The following is a 19,834-nucleotide window of genomic DNA, read 5'->3' as shown; positions in this document are numbered from 1 at the left end:
CATAGCAAATCCCAGGACATAAAAATCATAAGCTTTCAAGCATAAGGAAAAATGAATATCCAATAGCATCTGTCCTCTGTGTACCACATAGACTGCTTCCCCCACGCTGCAGTGCTCCCCATTAGTTTCATAAAGGTCTAATGCTACCTAGGGAAATTCCCTCAATAGTTGATTTTATAATTGCTTCCGGGTATTGAGTACCATTGTAACACATTAACTGTGCGTGCAATGCAGCAACACTCAAGGAAAATGTATAGACTAAACTGCTTTTAGTCTGAGGGGCCACACATTCATTCATTCATTGCGAGTTGGCATGTCTTCTTGTGTGTGTGGTTTTTTTTTTTTGTTTGTTTGTTTTTTTTCAGGCTGTGAATAATGCAGTAAAAGTTGTGTTGCTGTCAGAACAAAAAAAAAAATGATGTGAGGTTTGTTTTTGTTTTTTTTTTTCCCAACCAGAGAGTAATGAATGTTGAATGACGTTGTTTTTTTGTTGTTTTTTTTTTTTTTTGTTGGTGTTTGTTTACAGCTAAAAGCCGGGGAGACGGCTGCAGTCATTGCCAGGGAGTTGGCGGAGCAAACGAAGACTAATCTTCAGGCGGGGGATATCACCTACACAGTGAAGGCCATGGTTCAGCTGGTGGATCTCCTGGACGTGCAGCTGAGGAACCTCACACCAGGCGGCAAAGATAGCGCAGCTCGTAGCCTCAACAAGGTAAAAGCAGGGACTGGTTTTGTAAGAATTGTCAGAGCTACCTTTTATCCTCCTTTTCTCTTGCTTTAAAAGAATATCCTCATGAGCTAACAGGCTGGATAAGCATGACCTGCAGGTATGGCACCGTCTCCCTCATCTTGTCTGCATTACTCAAAATGAGGGGATTTTAGAGCAATTTTACTTCTTTGTGCCATTTTAAGACAATTATTCCATCCTGGCTTTGAAACGCTTTGAACTAAGTAAAATGGAGGGCTCGCTAGAGTAAGATTTCAATCAGCTACGAGCAGAATCATTGGTATTCTTTCCATTCGATCCTGTGCTGTCAGGTAAAAAGATGACCACAATTTCTCCTTTAGTGCATCTCAAAAATAGACTCTCACTCTCACTGGTTCCATCAAGAACATTTCACTATAACATCTTGAATTAAGCTATTACTTCTACGTGGATGGAGTACAAAAGATGCTATCCATATGTTCTGTTTATCAACGGCACAACATTTGTGCCACTTGATTTTTTTTTACTAATGGAACAGCCTTGATCAACGGGCTTGATCAAAGCTTTGAGAATGGAGCGTTTTTTACATTTGATGAACTTGAAGGCAATTTATTCCCCAGTTCACAGCAGAGCACAGTAAGGCAAAGTCAAGCAAAGTGAGCAGAAATGGTAGTTTGTGTCTGCTGGGCAGCCAACAGAAAAGCAAACATCAGTGAAATTCAAAATGTCAGTCGTTAATTTGCTGGAGCGGCTTCACTTGTAGAGGATCCTGAACACCTGTTCTCAAATAGATTTTTTTTAGGGCAGTTTTTATTTCATTGCCGCAACAGTCACAGATGTCCCCATTGAGATTTTAGTGCCAGTTTTCTCCAATAGAGAGGGGAGGCAGTAACAAAGATAGCCAAAAGGCCTTAGAAGGGAATGTGACGAGTAAATTCACATTGAGGAACAACTAGAGTTTATAATACCTCTTGAAAAAAAAAAAAAAGTTTCTCATAAAACACGGCATTTGTGTTGGAGGAGCTGCTGTGGTCGAGATTGCTGTTGTAGTCTTTAGTTTGTCTCATAAAAATCAGGATATGGTATGAAGGAAAAAACAGCTGGGCTGAGGGGAGAAAAACAGCCTCCAAAAGCAGGATAATTTATTGAAGAGGTCATGAACTTACCTTTGATTTATAATTCTCTGTCTGCTGATATACTCTCCATTCTTGCAGTATGGTACATCTTGAAACAAAAATTGTCCCCACAGCTTTTCTCTCGCATTCAACTTCTTCTGCCAGTGAGAGTACTCCCCTCTCCACTCTGGCAGGGGCTGATGTTTACCTCCCGAGTTCAATCATTTTGACACAATCTGCATAGAGCTAAGCGAATTAAAGATTCTTTTTTTTTTTTTTCTATGGCGAAGCACAGCGCTCTCTGCCAGCAGACAATGAAAGGATTGAGTTGGCAAACGACGAGATCAGTGTCGTTTTCATGATCAAAGGGTAGCTGGCTAACGGCGCGGACGGGACCATTTCCAGGAGAGTGGGCTGTAATGTAGAGCAAGAAGCGGCCTTTATGGGGAAATGGTTCTCTTTGGAGCAAATCTGCATGGGATTTAGCATGGTACCAGAACCTAGCTGTTAAGACAAGCACTCGCTCTGTGGGCTAAACTGCTTGAATCTGAACTCAGCTCACACTCGGTGCAGTGCCATGTTTGAACTCTCTTTCTTTTTTTTTGTTTGGGTGGCAAGGCACCCAATCATTATCTCTCCGTCAGCGGTAGCAGAGGTTTAAAGGGTAGATTGTTCTCCAGAGTTCTCTCACAAAGTAGAGTCAAGTATGATGAAAAGCAAAAGTGAAATTAAACAATAGCATTGAGATTGCTTTAAGGGTCTCGAGTGTAATACTGCTTGTCTGGTGTGTCTTATTTAAGACATAATCACCAGAAGAGTCTGCTGTTATAATGCGTTACTCCTTTTTATGCAACTTGTACAAACTCTCAAACCAAAGGTGACTTTTACTCTCACTGTCAAATCTGCACTTGAGGCATAAATGTATTTGAAGTGGAATAGTTTAAGTTGTTGGCCTATTGCTAACCCTTGCATTTTTTTATGTTGCAGCTGCAGAAACGAGAGCGCTCTTGCCGGTTTTATGTCCAGGTATTTGAACCAAATTTTTCTCATAACTTCTCTCCATTTCCTCATTCTGGGACCTTTGCTGTCACTTTTATTTTTTACTGTACAATTTGACCTTTTGAAGTTAAAATAACCAGCAAAGAATTGAAACTGTAAATCCCATAATCATAATCAGTATGCTTTGTCTATCCTGTATGTTATATCAAAGGGTCAAATTTCATCAGTATCATTGTATCCAAGTTAATATCAAACCCACCCATTTGTGAGTCATATGTCATAATTTTCCCTGCATGGGTACGTCATAATAGTCTATTCTTCATTTAATATGTTTGGCCTTAGCATGAGGCTGAGAATTACCATATTTTATATCTTTTGTGGTTTTCTCAAGTGTCTCAATCATTTAAAAAAAAATGCCCCAAAACTATCACATCTGCACCGCTTTTCAGTGAAATAACCCACATAAGTGGATAGCATCAGTCAAAAATAAAGCTTTCAGGCACGTAACACACTTCTCTATTTCTCAGCAACTGCTTCGGAGCCAAAAAAAGTGACCTCATTATCTAAGCAAATCAACTTCTGACTACTAACTCAGCCAAAGTCATGGCATGTTATGATTTTCCATAATGCATAATACATATGTGCCCCAATTCAGGAGGGTCGCTATAACTTAACTCAGCTATTTCTCAGGCTACTGGGTGATTTTTGTCTGGGTGACAATTTATCTGTCATGCTAAACCTCGACAAGAGAACAACGTAAGGAGCTGACATCCCCATTTTCCATACAGATGGCTCCAATAAAGCTGCACATGAGAGCCAGATGTTGTGTTGTATATGTATGCTCTGCAGCATTTGTGTTTAGCGACATGTAATCCCCCCACCATTTTCCTCTGAGGCATGTCAGTAGGCACTTATTTATGTATAGTCATGTGATTATGCAAATGACAGTGGAATGTTATGAGTGTTCTCATATGTGCAAATGAGTGGTTTACTTTGTTTGTTGACAAATACAATGCAGGAGAAAGACCAAACATGTGCCATAACCAACAATTGAGAACTGTCTGCGTCTGTGTAGCTGAAATCTGAGATACACTCCATTTGAATCCAAGTGTGTTTGGACAGTGATGCCGTTTTTATAATTTTGTCTTTGTGTGTCACCACGGTGAGTTTGAAATGAAGCAACAAAATGTGACTAGACTGTGCTTTAGGTCAAAGGGTTCAACGGGTTCCTTTTTTTCCAAGCTCAGGAATAATTGGACAAGCTAACATAATCATAGATGTAGGGATTATTTTTCCGTAAATGGCTGAAAATATTTTGCCTGAGGTTCAGAATCCATTGCCATGGCCAGTTCTTGAGTTGTATCGGGCCTTGACTGCAGCTGCATTCAGCTGTTGCTTGTTTGTGAGCTTTGAAAACGAAAAGTAAACTTTATTAGGTTAAGGTCAAGTGACTCACGAAGAAAATTCAGTGTCTTTACCTACGAAACTCTCGGGTTGCTTGTGAAGTCTGCCATGAGTCATTATCCATCTGTACTGTGAAACACTGTCATCTCACTTTTGCAGTATTTGGCTAAGTCGGAGCGGACAGTATAGCCCTATACACTTCAGAGTTGGTCCTGCTATTTCTGTCAGGACTCACATCATCAATAAATGCCAGTGACCCAGTTCTATTGGCAGCCATACATGCCCATGTCTTAACGCAGCCTCCAATGTCTTTGACAGATGATGTGGCATGCTCTGAATCAGTAGCTGTTTCTTGGATTCTCCATGCCTCTCCTCCCATCATTCTGGTCGAAGTTAATCTTGGTTTCATCCGCCCAAAGAATCTGGGCAGTCTTCTTGTGTTATGGCTAAGTCAAATCTGGACATTCTGTTCGTTAGTTTTATCAGAGGGTTTTGCAGGGGACCTTCTATATTTACATTCATCAAGGCGTCTCTTGATTGGAGACTTTGACAGTGATACGCCCCCCTCCTGCACAGCGTTCTTGACCTGGTTAGATGATGTGAAAGAGTTTTTCTTGTAATGAAAGTGATTGTCAGTCGCTTGTCCAATTACTTGTGAGAAATCTGAAAATGGTGCAAAAATAGATAGAATTCTTGAATGGTTAATGCAATATTCTATTATTTGTTCAAGCCAGTGAATTACAGTCCACACTTCAGTTGTATCTTGATGGCAGAAAATACTGTCCCTGTCCAAAAAAACGTCTGAACACGACATGAGAATATTTTAGAAGACATAGCTGCAGCTGCTGAACTATTCCTTCATTAAAATGAACACGGGCACTATAGCTATGAGCCATGAGCCATCTTGGTGATGTTGAAAAGAGCTATGCTGCTTGGTTAAAAATAGTTTCCAACATTGCGCCGTTTACTCCTGCTTGTGTAACTTTTTTGTTTTCTGAAAACTCCAATGCCCAGTGTGCTTGGGGAATTTGGAGAAAGTTGAAAGATGCACAAACACTGCAGGCTTTGGTCTTTTCGTCGGAACTGTGGCAAGAAGAACACAGCCTAAGGCTGGTCCTATCATTTTAATTGGTGCCATGCTAAAAGTCACAAGGTATACTTTTATGCCAAAAAATAGAGATCTGTTCAAACTAGGTTAGCCCTTAATGTGGCTTAATGTGGAAGAGAAATAATAGCTTCACTTATGGCTCCTTTTTGCACCTGTGTTGATATACTGTACATTGCCATGCATGATCGTAAACAGTCACTCAGCTGTGCGCCACGTCCTCTGCTCTGTTTCTCTGCTGGGTTGACAAATGCAAACAACAGTGAAGTGCTTTCACCTGATGAACTGGAATAATGGAGGAACATCTGTGGCCTTAGGTACACACAGGCATTGACTGCATGTGTTGCCAGCCTTTGAGGGACTTTCATTGATTAGGGAAATTGGGCGATGTTTTCTGCAACGGGCCCCAGTGGTTGACATAAGTAGGATTAGCAGAGGAATACAAAGCATATAAGAGATGCACCTGCTTGGGCTGTTCTTCTGCTCAGAGACCACAGACTTCAACGGTACTTGAGGGGGGAAAGGCAGCTCGTGTGAGTGCAGGTGTGGTTTTGGTAAATAAAAAGCCCAAGGTTTGTGGTCGGTGTGTCTCCAAATGAGATGTGGAGTGATTCTCATCTTGATTAAGTGATAAACAAATAGATGACACTTGAATTCACCTGGTACTGAGGTCTTTATCTCATTAAGCTATCAGGGACTTTCAGTACAAAAGGGCTTAATTTTCTGTTTCAGTTACAGTCACAAATGAATAGCAATCTCGATGCCGTAGTTCATAAACAGTGATATCTGCTACATGCCATAACCAGTTTAATCCCACTGAACTGAATTTGGCCTTGATAAAGCTACAAAGCGTATAATGATCAACTCCCCATGTTCTGCTTTTCCCCTGCAGGAATGTCTCTCTTCTATGCCCTTTGATTTCGAACAAACATGATAAAAATGACTGCCTTTCTCCCGGGCCTTTTGGTCATACTAATGGCAGCTTGTTTATAGATAGTAACATTAGCTTGTCCAATTACTATGATTATATCAATACATGTTGCACCAAGCTGAAGTCAAACAGGCAAGCTGAAAAACAGCTTTTTCAGACGGCATTTATTTTGGCTCATGGTGAGGATTAAAACTAAAGTATGTATAGGTTCCCTTGGCCCAAAAAAATTTCTTCGTGGCAGACGTTGAGCGAGTGTGAGTTTGCCGGGTGCAGAGAGGAGACTGAGCTCTGACCAAATGCTAAGATGACACCGTTGCGTGCAAAAATGTGTAGTGGGAGTGGCACAGCACAGGACAACCTCGTCGAGGAATGCAATGAGATGATAAAATTTCCCTGTCAATTTGTTGAAAGATGAAGATAACCACATCCTCATGAACAGAGACCACCTCGTCCGGCCACAGCACAGAGTCCTGCTGAATAATGAACTGTGTCTGATCACAGTAGAAGGGTCTCCAAGAATATTTTTATTCAATCATATTTTCCACGTATTTTTTTATATGGGTTATTCCAATCGGTAGAGAGTGCTTGAAGAATTAAAAAAAATAAAAGCCAGTGTTTGAATAATGTTATGCCAACACAAACAGATAATGGCTGCTATTAAAAGCTGGGTGAATTATAACAATTAGTTGGAGAAACATCTTCATTCTGAAAGGCACTGTGGAGTCTAACCACTCAGCACAATGTTGATAATGCTCTTATGAATGCCTTTGTAGTCTTATGTGCACATGGAGAGTGCATGATCATTGATCACTTGGAGTGATTGGCAGTTTGTGGCACAGTGAGAATGCTACAACAAAGTCCTTTGTCCTCATCAAAAGGCGATGACGACTCCAAGCTTGCAAGCACTGATGTGGACAACATACATGGTCTTTTAAAGACATTAATTCAATCTGTGCTTCCTGCTGTGTTTATCATTATGCTACTTAGAGCCTCTCTGTTAAAGTAGTTTTAGATTGCGATGTTACAATGCTTTTTCAATAAATGCACTTCCTGTAAATTGTGTTTCAAATTACAAGCCAAACAAAATTGGAAGAAAAATGCGTTTTTTTTTTTGTGAGCTGTGGAACTTTTAATGTGAAAACTTGTGCGCTGGAAATGTTGAGATTTATTTGGAGTAAATTACTATTTTCAGCCATTGAAAGAATGAGTGAATGAAATCTGCCAATACTTATTAAAAATAAAATCACTGTTGGCAGCACGGCAGCATCGTGGTTAGCGCTGATGCCCCGCAACATTGCATGTTCTTTGCATGTCTGCGTGCGTTTCCTCCCACTGTTTAGGTGAAGTGGTGACTCTAAACTGTGTGAGTGGTTGTTGGTCTCTGTGTGTTGGCCCTGTGATGGACTGGTGACCTGTCCAGTGATAACCCCACCCTCGACCAGTGTGAGCTGGGATTGACTCCAGCAACCCCCTGAACCTGGAAACGCATATGCGGTAAAGGACGAATGGAAAAATGGCCGTTATGGAATTACTTATGGAAAATTTAGTGAGTCATTAGATTAGCATGAATGAAGTTTTGAGTTTCCTTAGACAGCAATGACAGCAAAATAGAAGCCGCAGGAGATCAGAAACTGTTTCTTGATTAAATATCATAAAATGCACTCATATTAGGTCTGCCAATCTCTCCAGCTCAGGCAGACTGCTCCTGGGGATATTTTAGTTGTGAGATGAAACCTGAGACATAAGACAAGCAGCACAAAGGTAATCCCTGAATAACTCACGTAGAGTACACAGATACAACCACCTGCTTACTAGAAAGAGAAGGTTTCATGAAATTTTAAAGAAGTAGGTTGCACAGATCCTGAAAGAAGACAGATGATTTGCCTCACAGGTTAAAGGAAAGAGACAAGAGGAAAGGAGAAATGATACAACAGCCTGACCTGTACCAAGAGACATCCAGCCAAATAGAGGAGGACAGCCAGAACAAGATATCCCACCTTGTTTGTGGGTTTTTTTTTTTATGCCCAGCCCAACTCACCCTCATTTTAAGATCAGCCATCAATGTCAGTGAGAGGAAACAAGTGAGAGGAACCAACTGGTGAGCAGGAAGGGAGGAGTGATGAGGAAAAGAGGTGGTGGTGGTGGGGGAGGGAGGGCTGCATAGAGCACATGAGCCAGAGTGGGGAAGAGAGGGAGATCAACCTCAGCCAGAATCAATTTCCCAGACCTCGAGTTCATTTCATCAATCAGCACACAGATAGAAGCACACACACCATGGGGTTGGCTTGGCCCTCCGCCAGGCGAACACTAATGTCCACCTCTCCCTTCCTTCCTTCTGCATCGGTACAAATGGCCCATGCACTGCAGCTTTTCATGCCCAGTCATCATCCTCATTCTAAGTGGAACATTCCAGCAGTGGGTCCGGTTGACGATTAGCATTTCCTCGCGTTGCAGGATGTAGAATACAGCTTGGTGGTGGGATTTTTTTTTTTCCCCTCTCTCCCTCTCTTTTTCTTTCAGCACAGGAAAATAAAGAAAGAATGTGCAGCAGCAGATTGACAGATGGAGTGCCAGTGATCTAATAGGAGTAAAATAGCAGCACAACACCACCACATCTCGATAGCGCAACTGCACAAGGGATGATGATGACGCTGGGGTGCACCCCCATATTCCCCCCAACCCATCTCCACTCTGCTCCTGAGCGCTTTCCCACTGAGGCTAGAAAACGATGCCATTCGCACACTGATCTCTTGAAATGTCGTCAAATGGGGCCTTCTCCGGTAGGAATATGATTCCCCATATGGGAAGAAAATGACACAGAGAAAACACATAAAGACGTTTAAAAAGCACCATGAAAAATACAGTATAAGCATGTCTGTTGGTTCGTGGATAAAAGCCCAATTTAACTTTAAAACTTATTTTTCTGCAACCACGACCTTAAACCTCTTGCTCTACCTATCATCGTCACCATCTTAGCTTAAAGGCATGGTTGCTTCCAAGAAGTCACTGTAGCCCTTTATATGCTCAAAGAAACATATGATCCATATTATATGTGAGCTTGAAAGGTGCAGGTAGGTGGAATTTGTTAATGCGCAGAACCAGAAAAAGCTGCTTCCAACTGTTTCCAAGTGAGCTGTCTGCTGGCTGCGGCTTCAAATTTACCATATGGACATAGGAGCGCAATTGTCTGAACTCTAATTTGGAGCTAATCTGAAACATGTATTTGGACACGACTGCTGCTACTTGGACATTCAAGGCGCCTAAAAATGTTTTTCACATCCTTTCTGTCTATGATTTGATGTCATTTTCCATTAAATGGAAGTCGGGGATTTAGTATTGGGGCAGGGGGGATTTTGCATTTGAAAGTAAGTAGGACAGGAGCTGCCAAGTTTACATTAGTCCTCACTGTTTCATGATCTACATGGGCAGAGAAGATGTAGTGTGGCTTGTTTTTCTTCATTTTTTCTTCATTTTTTTCCCCCCCTGAATGATAGCCAGTGTGTCCTTTCGAGTGAGAGGGATTTTGCGAATATTTTTGCCCAAATACACAGCTTATAAGTTTGAGACGAACGTCTATTTACAAGTTGTGTTCGATGGGAGCATTTGACTGGGCCAAAATCTGGCCTGGCGCAAAATCCATCAGAAAAATGTTCCAACTATTCCGCTAAAACGGAATGTGTGGGATTTTGATATGAAAATACATAAACATGTATTTTTTGACATGTTTTCGGAGAGCCCAAAAATACAGACCTTTAAAATATTAAAAACCCATCTGCAAAATTCCAAAGAAAAAATATGAAGGACACCCTCACTGATAGCTAACAAAACACTCAGGGACACAAGGTAATAACACAGAAAAGACATTTTTCATTCAATATGACCTTTAACTGAAGCTATTCTACTTGTTTAAATTCTTGATAAGAGGCAGTGGACTATTTTGCAGAGGAAAGACAAAAAAAAAGGCTCGGCTCCACGCAGAATGGTGACGGAGGACCACAATCGTTCCTGCTCAAGGATGAGCTTTGCCTCAGAATTTCCTTTGACTCATTCCTGCCGTTTCTTACTCAGCCTTCAAAAAAGTGTTGTGCCCTACAAAATCACTCTTTTAAAAAAGACAAAGATACACGTTTCATTGAATGTGTGATGCCCTTATAGTCAAGCTGTTGCGATTGTCTCAAAACATGTGAGTCATTGCCCTTCCAACATGACAATGCAAGGCCGTCTTCATTTCATAATTACATTTTCTAGTTTGCATGAGGAAATGCTCCTCCTGATTGATGGCACTGATAAATACTTAGCACCACAGTGAACTGGCCATCAATTATGCATCCAAATGATGAACCTTTATCTTCATTGCTTCCTCTTAGGTTTGTTTTATAAATGCTTGAAAATATGAATGTATTCATTTTTGATACACACATCCTCATGACCCTTTCTGTGCATCTCTTCTGAATGAGAGAGCAATTTTGCAAGTCCATCAATCCTAACCCCAAAGAATCATTATTTCAGTTTTTTTCAAAAAGTTCTGGGGAGAAAAAGAAAAATCCCGCAGTTGTGGACAAAGAAAAAGAGCTGCCTAATTGAGTGCGAATCAACCTCTGCCTCGAGCTGAATGTCAAAAGGTGTGAATGAAGATTGGCTGGAGATAATGAATAATTACATCAGTGTTGGTAGCTTGGCCATGCATGTGTGTGCGCGTGGCGTGTGCAGCTGTTTACACAGTGTGCCTTGTCCATGTGTCTGTGAATTGGATCGGTTTCTGAGTACAAGCAGGTGCATAGGTGCGTTTTCAGTCTTCCTTCACTTTCCCACAGCGCTACTGTGCGTGCGTGTGTGTGTGTGTGTGTGTCTGGGTGTGGGCGACTTAATGTGTGCAGGGGATGTTTTGAATGAGGAAAAGCCAGCTGGTGCCATTTGAGATTGTCAGCAAGCGCCGGTGAATTGAATACAATCATCCCTCCGTCTCCTCATGCTATCACAGTGATTTGAAACAAACAAACAACTTAACGTTATAAAGTAATTGACAAAAGACTATTACACTTATTCTTTGCAACTGTAAAGCCTTTTTTTTTTCCCCACTTTTTTTTTTTTTTGTGATGAGGAATTTGTTTGAATTTGAGCAGAAGAGTTCAGTGTTTTGGAGTCACATTAAAACGCTTTCATAATCCGCTGATCAAAAGTGGAATCTAAGTGAAGTTCAGAAAGAGGTTCTGTGGCACAACACCCCCTTTTGAAGAAGTGAAAAGGAACTATTACATTTTTAACCTCTTTTTTTTTTTTTCGGACGTGTGATTTTTCTGTGTTGAGTGTAACTATTATTAGCAGTGCAGGAAATTTCCTATAATTATGCATTTGGCCACCTACTGTACTGTAATAGCTTAGAAAAGCTTTCTTCCAAGGGCAGTCTGGCTCATTTTGCTTTTTAGAGCCGTGGTACTGGGAATGAATCGCTTTGCTTGACCAATTAGTATTCCATTCATAAATCTTGCCAATGGCATTGTTAAATCTTTAATAGCTCTTAATTTTTCATCTTGTCTTGAGAATGTTCTTGTTTCGTCTTTGCTTACGAGCCTTAGCATTGTTGTTGGGGAGATTAAACAAGGCATAATAGTTGTTCAATGCCATTAATATGCATAAAAGATTTTGGCTGACTTGCTGCTGATAGCTACGAGCAGCAAATACCTTCAAATCCATTGGTATGTCTAAGTGTTGTGGTGTTTTGCGTAGCGCCTTTGTGTATTGGGATTGTCTGCATGGAAGAACATTCATCATGGCAATTAAAGACTACAGCCTCAGGTCATGTAAGAAGTGGCCTCTAGTCTTGTAAGCATTGGCACTGATTCATTTACATGATTAATTCTTGCTGTAGATAAAAGGAAACGGCAACAAAAGCAAACTAACAACATATTCAGTGTCATCGTAGATTCAGCTGTTGCTGCTACCAGTTGATGATCCATGTCCAAAAGCATAACTTCGAAGCGAATTGAAAAAAGGGTCAGGAAATTGCTCAGTGGAAAGGAGATTATAGAATTTTCTGTTCAAATGAAAAAGAAAGGAAGAAACTGGGCATGCTTCTTCTTTGCACAATCCCGCATGATTGTGTGATTTGTTTGTTTGTTTTGTTGTTGTTGTTAGTTTTCCCCCCCTTTTTCCGCTCCCAAACTCTCTTTGAGCCTCCTCCGCTCAGACCATTTACCAAATCACCATGCAAACAAAAGCATCCCCAGGCCAGCTAAGCTTCTTTTCACTAAATCAATGATTTGGACTCCCCTCAGGCCATGGTGGAGACGGTCAACAATTTGCTGCAACCACAGGCCCAGGCAGCGTGGAGGGAGCTGAGCACCGGCGAGCAGCTGAGAGCTGCCACCATGCTGCTAGACACGGTGGAGCAAGGCGCCTTCGTCCTCGCCGACAACCTGCTGAAGACCGACATAGTGCAAGAGAACACTGAAAACATCCGTGAGTACATGACAACAGTCTTTCACACTAATGTAAGTTAATGTGAGGGAAGTGCCCATCCAGCCGTTTCTCTGTGAGGGTTTCTGCCGGTGTGGAGTACCAATGAAGAGGCCACGAAACTGGAGTATGAGCTAACTTACTGTAAGAAACAAAATATAGGTCCTTCAGGATAACTGGTGCTGAAATGAAATAGGAAAGCTCTGGAAGAACAAACATGTCTTTGTGCTTTTGTAGTCATTAAGTGGATGGGATATCGGCTTGACTGACTAAGGTCAGTGGATTCAGGGCTAAGTCCAATGTGATGAGCTGGATCTGTGTATCCATACTTCCTGGAAATACATGCAAACAAATGATCTGTTTAGCACATTGGGGGGTTACAGCTTCTTTGTTCCTGTTTTATTTGTCAGGGATGAAAAGAGCAAAAATTGAATCCCAGCAAGCAAAGTACTGACCTGAATGTTGTTGTCTTCGTTTGTACGATTTAACCAGCTTGGGCAAAATTCTCGGAGTTTCTCCTCAAGCTGCAGGGAAACAGATTCTCCGCTCAACCGGATGACTCAACATAGTCACTTTATAGTAGAAAAGACATGTAAGGATCTAAATGAAGTGTTTCATCCCTGTGGTATTGGGGTCACAAAGGTCACCATACTGCTATTGATCCAGGGTGCTGTCGGCACTTGAGGCTGAGGGACAAGTGTGAAGGTCACTGGATTAATGCTTTCTCCCTCAAAGGAGGTTAAGTCTGGCTGGCTGCTTATGGCTCATGGAAGTTTGCTGTAAATTGACGATTATCTCAAATTATTGTGTTTGTATCCATGTCAATTATTAGCTGGAATTAACCACTTATCATTTAGATCAGGGATCACTGCTCATTATTCAGCATGTAAATACCAAGCGGGAAGAGATAATGGAACTTCTGCCATTCCTGTTTTTCCCCAGTGGCCTTTTGAGAACTGGATATGTGAGTTTTTGAATAGCAGAATTGATTAAATCTGCATTGAGAATCATTTAGAAATAACAAATTAAAGTGGAATTAATTTATCTCCCTCCTTCCTTACTTTTCTTTTATTTATTTATTTATTTTTTATTGCAGATGGTGCTGGTGGTTACTGGGGCAAGAGGAATTAAGAAAAAATAATGTTATGATGTATCACCCCCTTCTCTGAACATGTTTTTTTTTTTTTTTTTTTTTTTTTAAGTTCCTGCTGCCATGGCAACCTAAAAATTTAGGTCTACTGACTTAAAAAGAAGCAGCCATAAGGAGAATTAATAAAATGGAATTTATTGTATCTGGCACATAATTCATCTGGGTATTAAGGAGAATCTGGGCTCGTTTGGAGAAGGAATGAGACGATGCCTGCACAACTTTATAGCGCAGAGTGGTAGTCTGGTTAATTATGTGCTGGTGACATGTTTAAGGCTTTATTTCTCTGTTTGCTCTGTTTATTTATCTTATTTTATTTTATATTTTGCAGCCAGTGGGCACATGCAATCGCTCATGCCGCATGAGGTGGTTAAATGAGGACAAGGGAGCCCATTTGAACACTGATAATCACTGCAGCAGCTAATTATTGATCCTTCACATTGCATTACAATAAAGTGAGAGTTGTTACACATGCAGGTGCACTGCAGCTCACACACGGCGCCTGGTAAAATGCTCTATTTCAGATGGAGAGGGTTTCATTTGCTTTAAAGTTAATTTAAATAGCAAGAATTGCTTGTTCCAATTTTAGGCTTAAACTGATAATGAGATCTATTTTCTTTGCTTTCAGAGAAAAAGGATATTTCCTCACCCATTGTGTCTGTGTTTGTGTTTACATGTCACAGCGCATGTGTTCGTATCCGGCTTTGTCTGCACGAGAGGGTGCTTCACTCTCTGCATGATAATCTTATGAACAGATTTCTGCCGATTAGCATGTTATTTAAACCAGCTTTGAAGGTATAGCCTTCGGGTCCAACAACTACTATGGCATCAAAGAAATTCCCTAAAGCCCATCGTAAGCTCTTTTGCGCAACCACACAGGAGAAAGAGTGAGAGAGAGGGAGAAGAAAAATGCTTCTTTTATTCTAAAGGCAGGCTTGGAATCCAGGGAATGGTGAAGTATCTGGGGTATTGTCTTAGCTAAGTTGAATAGGAATGTATCACCAAAACCCCCTAAACTTTGAAAAGCACAAGGGAATGTTCGTACAAAGGGGTTTTTTTTTATGTTACAAGAGAATATGGGGAACCGTGGTAGATACAAAGGAAGGAGCTGATGTGGCCCTCTTTGTAGCTTTTCACAGACACTAACCTTTATCAACGTCAGAGGTGTCATCGCCCGGTGAAACATCAGCTGCATGCCTTATCAGGCTTAATGAAGCTTCCAGTTCTCTCGCTTGACAAAATGGTGTTTCAAGTTGAGATTCTCTGCCTGCAGGTCTATCTGCCATGCATTTGTGGAACTGTGGCAGTGACTGCCTTTAGCCTACCACCAGGGCACAATTGAATACAGTTTCACTGACCATGAAAATGTAGATTTGGACAACTCATGCTCAAGTTATTTTGCCGGGGAACACACAAAAAAAAAAAAAAAAAAAAAAAAAAATTGCAAGTGACTCAGTGATAATGCACATCATGCCAACCTTAATAATCAGCCATGAATGACAAATCAAAATTGGAACAATGCAGAAAACATAGTGGAGGGAGTGGTGGAGCAGCACGAGTGTGTTAGCACTGTATTAGAAGTGTCAGATTTAAACAATCTTGCTGTACACCTGTACAAATAAGATCAGACAGTTCCTTGTCAGCCGGCAGCTGAACACCTGATGAAAGACTTTTGAAAGACGGATTAAACAGCTGGTGCCAGCTCGCCAACACAAGCCTCAATCATCTGTCCGAGCGAAAGTTGTGCTTCAATGTTTATTGGAGGAATGAGTAAATTAATAACGTCTGCTGCATATCAGCATGTCCCACATTTCATACAATCTCTCCGGCGCATTTAAACCGCAGCTTGCTTTTATTCCGAAGGAGGACATTTGTGCAACTCCTTTTCTTTACTTCTTTAGCTCTCCCATACCTTAATGAGTCAGTAGATCCATCCTTGTGCCTCGGGAGTTAATGTGACATTTAGGAATGCCTGGATTTCGCACAGGTCACCAGCACTTGAGATTAGAGCACATTCAGCTGCTTTATTAAACTGAGTTGTATCGTGCTGTACTAGCTTTGATGGAATGAGCTTTTTATTTCAGCGCGGCTCCTATCAGCAGCTCATTTTCCTCTGCTAGATGACGCCAGTGTCTTTGAACCATAAATTAGGACCTTGCTTCAGACACAACAGCTGTTGAGCTGCAGCAGAAGTGAGCTCGTCCTTCCTCGTTGGTCTTTATCTCCTAGTATCTCTCTGCTCTTTGTGAGAAAAAGACTCCTTGTACTGTAATGAAGGCGTCTTTTTCTTTTCTTCCAACGGGCAAACACAACCTATAGTTTAAGAAGCAACACTCTTGTCACCTGAACGCTTCGTAATCACTTGATTAAGAAGCCTGTAGTGAGACGCTAACCCCCCCACCCACGCTCACACAAAGTGGAGAGGGAGGTTATCCCTCAAAGCGATGTGAATCAAGCAAGGATGTGTTGTATTTAGGGCTCGTCAGAGATACACTGATTAATTAAAGCTGCTACTACAGGAGGAAGGCTTTGTGAATCAGTGAAGTGGCTGGAGATGTGTTTGAAGATCGCTGCTGTCTCAAGTAACTCCCAGAGAGGTCAGGACCAAAGCTTCCATGATTCGTGGTTTTATTTTTCCATTTAGTTGGATGCCTTTTACATTTTCCTCCTTGTGCACACTGAGAGAATGTCGGCATATTTTGACTTCACAAGACAATGGGAAAGTCTTGTTCCTGTGCTGTGGGTGAGAGGAGAGGAAAACTTCCATTGTTTTCCATCTTGCCCGAATGGTCAATGGAGCGCATTTTTCCATTAGATTTAATTACCGTGAAAAATGGACTCAAGCTGACGTGGCACATCCATGTTGAGTAAATAAATGGATTTCCAGAAATGACTAACATTCAACCGTCCTTCCTCTGCAGTTTCTTCACTTTACAGTTTGTGTATCGTTAAAAATGATGTGATATGTGCTTAATATTTTCGTGCTGTGGTTTTGACTGTGTGTGTTCAGAGCTGGAGGTAGCAAGGATGAGCACAGACGGCAATTTGCCTGATCTGAAGTTTCCCCAGACTGGAGGACAAGGCAACTCCATCCACCTGTCTGCTAACACACTAAAGCAGCACGGACGAAACGGTGAGTCATCAAATACATTTGAAAATCTGTGATCGATCCGTTATTGTTCGCAGGCCTTTTGCACAGCACCACTTGTTGTGATATTCAGATTGGTGATAAAATAGAATTGTTACCGGACGGACAGTTTTTTGACTCCGACAAAAAAAAAAAAAAAATTGTGTAACTTGAAAAACTTTCTGATTTACATGATCCGCTGTAATTAATCAAAATAGTTCTTTTTCCCTTTTCCACCAGTGGATGTGATGCTGAAATCGGCTTCATTTTTTTTTTTTTCCCTTTTTGTAAGATTTTCATTATACATGCGGCTGAATAACTTCCAAATTGTTGCCCAAATCCTTTGTTGGACTGCACATAAAGCACAGGGATGATTGTGCAGTCTTCATTCAAACTGGGTCCTAGCTGTAGAATTAGTTACGTTCAAGTGCTGCCTCTAAACTGTAAATGAGGCAGTTAGACACAATACTCAGCCATCTTCAGGAGCAATGCGGCCCCATTTTTAGATTTTATTATCAGCTCATGCAAATCTGAATTGACTCAAGCTGAGCCCGGTGCCTCTCGGCTGGATGACTAAGTCCATGTCCAGCCAAGACCGGCGGATCATTATGGCAGAGTGGCAGATATTTTCCTCATCATCCAGTGCTATTGCACCCAAATTGTTTTCTTTTCATCTGAATGAGTGATCTCTGTCACGGCAGGAGGGAACTTTCTTTTGTATCAGTGTTCAAAAATGAGACAGCAGGAGGGGAAAGAGATGTGTAGCGCAGAGAAAGGAAATTATTAACAAGAAAAATGCTTGCCTTTTTCCATTCATATTTTTGAATAATAAATTGAAAATAACGGTTGTTGATGTAGGAAGGATTTCTTTTTTCCTCCTGTGGAATGGTGCCAACCTTGACATGGGTTTCTTCTTCTTCTTCTTTTTTTTGACAGTTTTACGGTGCAGTTTCTTCACACTCTTGTGTTAACAAGGCTTCAGCTGAGGGACTGTTTCTATTATTATTTCCAGAATTTCTCTGGTGTGGCTGAAGTTCAGCTGTCCAATTTACAAGTCACGTAAATAGCATAAAATCAGACTCCTTGCTTCTTGACAGACTACAGATGGACGGGAAATAAAGACACATGTCAGCACTACAGTGTGGACAAACATAATCAGCCACAATATGCAATCAGTTACCGGCTTTGATGCTCTGGCTGATGAGTGGACTTTACTCTGGGGAAGTTTTTTCTATTTTGGGTTAGAATTCTTGCTAAAACTACATCAGACAGCTTCATTTTAGGCGATCTCGCCATTTCAGCTTGAGCAAAAGGCCCCTACCTCAACATATTTTCTGGTTTTGTTTTGTTTTTGTTTTTTTCGTCTTTATTTTCCAGCTGTGTCTATCGGCTACTTCTGAATCTTCTAATGATCTGTAACATACACCAGACGCTTCTGCCAGCTACCTACTATAATGTCATTTAGCAACTGAGCAAAATGGGTTTAGGGTGGAGTGCGTGCAGGCCCTTACAGCAGCATATTAACGTCCTTTGTATAGCCGGAGTGTGTTCCTCTCACTGACATACGTGAAATTTTGACCTTTTGACCATTTGTGGTGTTGCAGGTGAGATTCGGATTGCATTTGTCCTGTACAAACACATCGGGGTCTACCTATCAACAGAGAACGCCAGCATGAAGCTGGGCAGCGAAGCCATGGCTACCAATTACTCGGTCATTGTCAACTCGCCGGTTATTACAGCCGCCATCAACAAGGACGCTAACAAAGTCTACCTCTCTGACCCAGTCATTTTTACCATCAGGCACCTCCAGGTAATTTTCTGCTTCTGTCAGTGTATGGATCTCTGAGTGGAAATGTGTTTTATTTTCACTTTGATGCTGCTGCCTGTGTGTTTTAATGTGCTTATTGTCTTGGATTTTTTCGTTTTAGTTTTTTTTCTACTTCCACACAAAAACACACTTATAAAGACATTTTCTTGACAGAAAGTTCCCATTATAATTTTTTCTGTCCCTAAGGCGCAAGGAAAATGGACAAATCTAATCTCAAACCAGGGAAAATTAAGTTAAAATGCAGAAGTTTTATTCAAAGAATGGTGTAAAAAATTAAATTGCGGAAAATAAATTTGCTCACAAGGTGATGACAGAGATGCATGTTGTTGTTTCTGAGTTTTTACAAATACCAGCCCGATTTCCGGAACAAATATCCGTCTTATTGAGCTTCACTGGAGGCTGTGGGAGTCGGGACTTCTCCCTCTTAAATCCATTATCTTCTCCACACACTGCTACCCTCGAAATATCCCTGTTTTGTCTACAAACAGCGCCTTTGGCGACTATCAGGGATGTTGAGCAACCATAAGAGAATTGCAGCGGCTCTCATGGGGCTGGGAAGGAAGCAATAATAGCAGAAAGACACAGCACACAGGAGTACAGAAATATAAAAGGACAACGTCAAAACTAAACGACTGGAAAATGTCGGGGTGCAATGTCAGCGAAGATATTGCTTTGACTCGCCTACCTTAAGTGTAATTTTTAATTTGGACAGTCGATTCAGTAATTTTACTGTTGGTCAAATGTTGAGGCAGTCGTGCTTTTATACCCTTTTCCTGCTCAGCTCAAGTCATTTCAATAAAACAGTGCCCTTTTGCAAAAGTGCATTTCCTGCAGTGTAGGCTTCTTCCACCTGACGCACAACGCCTAAACCTTCTAAAAGAGCTGCTAACACAACTGTCATTTCATCACATTAAAGGGCTTTAAACATACAGACATTTGCATAAAGAGCACACATGTACATGGAGAACTTGACAATTAATCACTGAATAATCATAATTACAAATCTGGCCTCTGCG

General features: G+C 41.2%; 1 protein-coding gene across 3 annotated transcripts in view; it reads left to right on the top strand.

Annotated features, from left to right (window-relative positions):
* LOC115058510 (adhesion G protein-coupled receptor L3) overlaps positions 1 to 19,834 on the top strand; it is a 189,255-nt gene that overhangs the window by 132,079 nt on the left and 37,342 nt on the right. For 2 of the 3 annotated variants that reach the window (XM_029525850.1, XM_029525849.1), the window contains exons 9-13: positions 527 to 712; positions 2,809 to 2,847; positions 12,536 to 12,719; positions 16,874 to 16,996; positions 18,595 to 18,800. In XM_029525850.1, coding sequence (XP_029381710.1) covers positions 527 to 712; positions 2,809 to 2,847; positions 12,536 to 12,719; positions 16,874 to 16,996; positions 18,595 to 18,800 — 738 coding nt within the window. The remainder of the gene's footprint in view (positions 1 to 526; positions 713 to 2,808; positions 2,848 to 12,535; positions 12,720 to 16,873; positions 16,997 to 18,594; positions 18,801 to 19,834) is intronic. The other variant, XM_029525851.1, reaches the window with a different exon arrangement.

The sequence above is a fragment of the Echeneis naucrates genome, chromosome 18 (assembly GCF_900963305.1).
Source record: "Echeneis naucrates chromosome 18, fEcheNa1.1, whole genome shotgun sequence".
Lineage (NCBI taxonomy): Eukaryota > Metazoa > Chordata > Actinopteri > Carangiformes > Echeneidae > Echeneis > Echeneis naucrates.
This window is presented reverse-complemented; position numbering and strand designations above follow the sequence as displayed.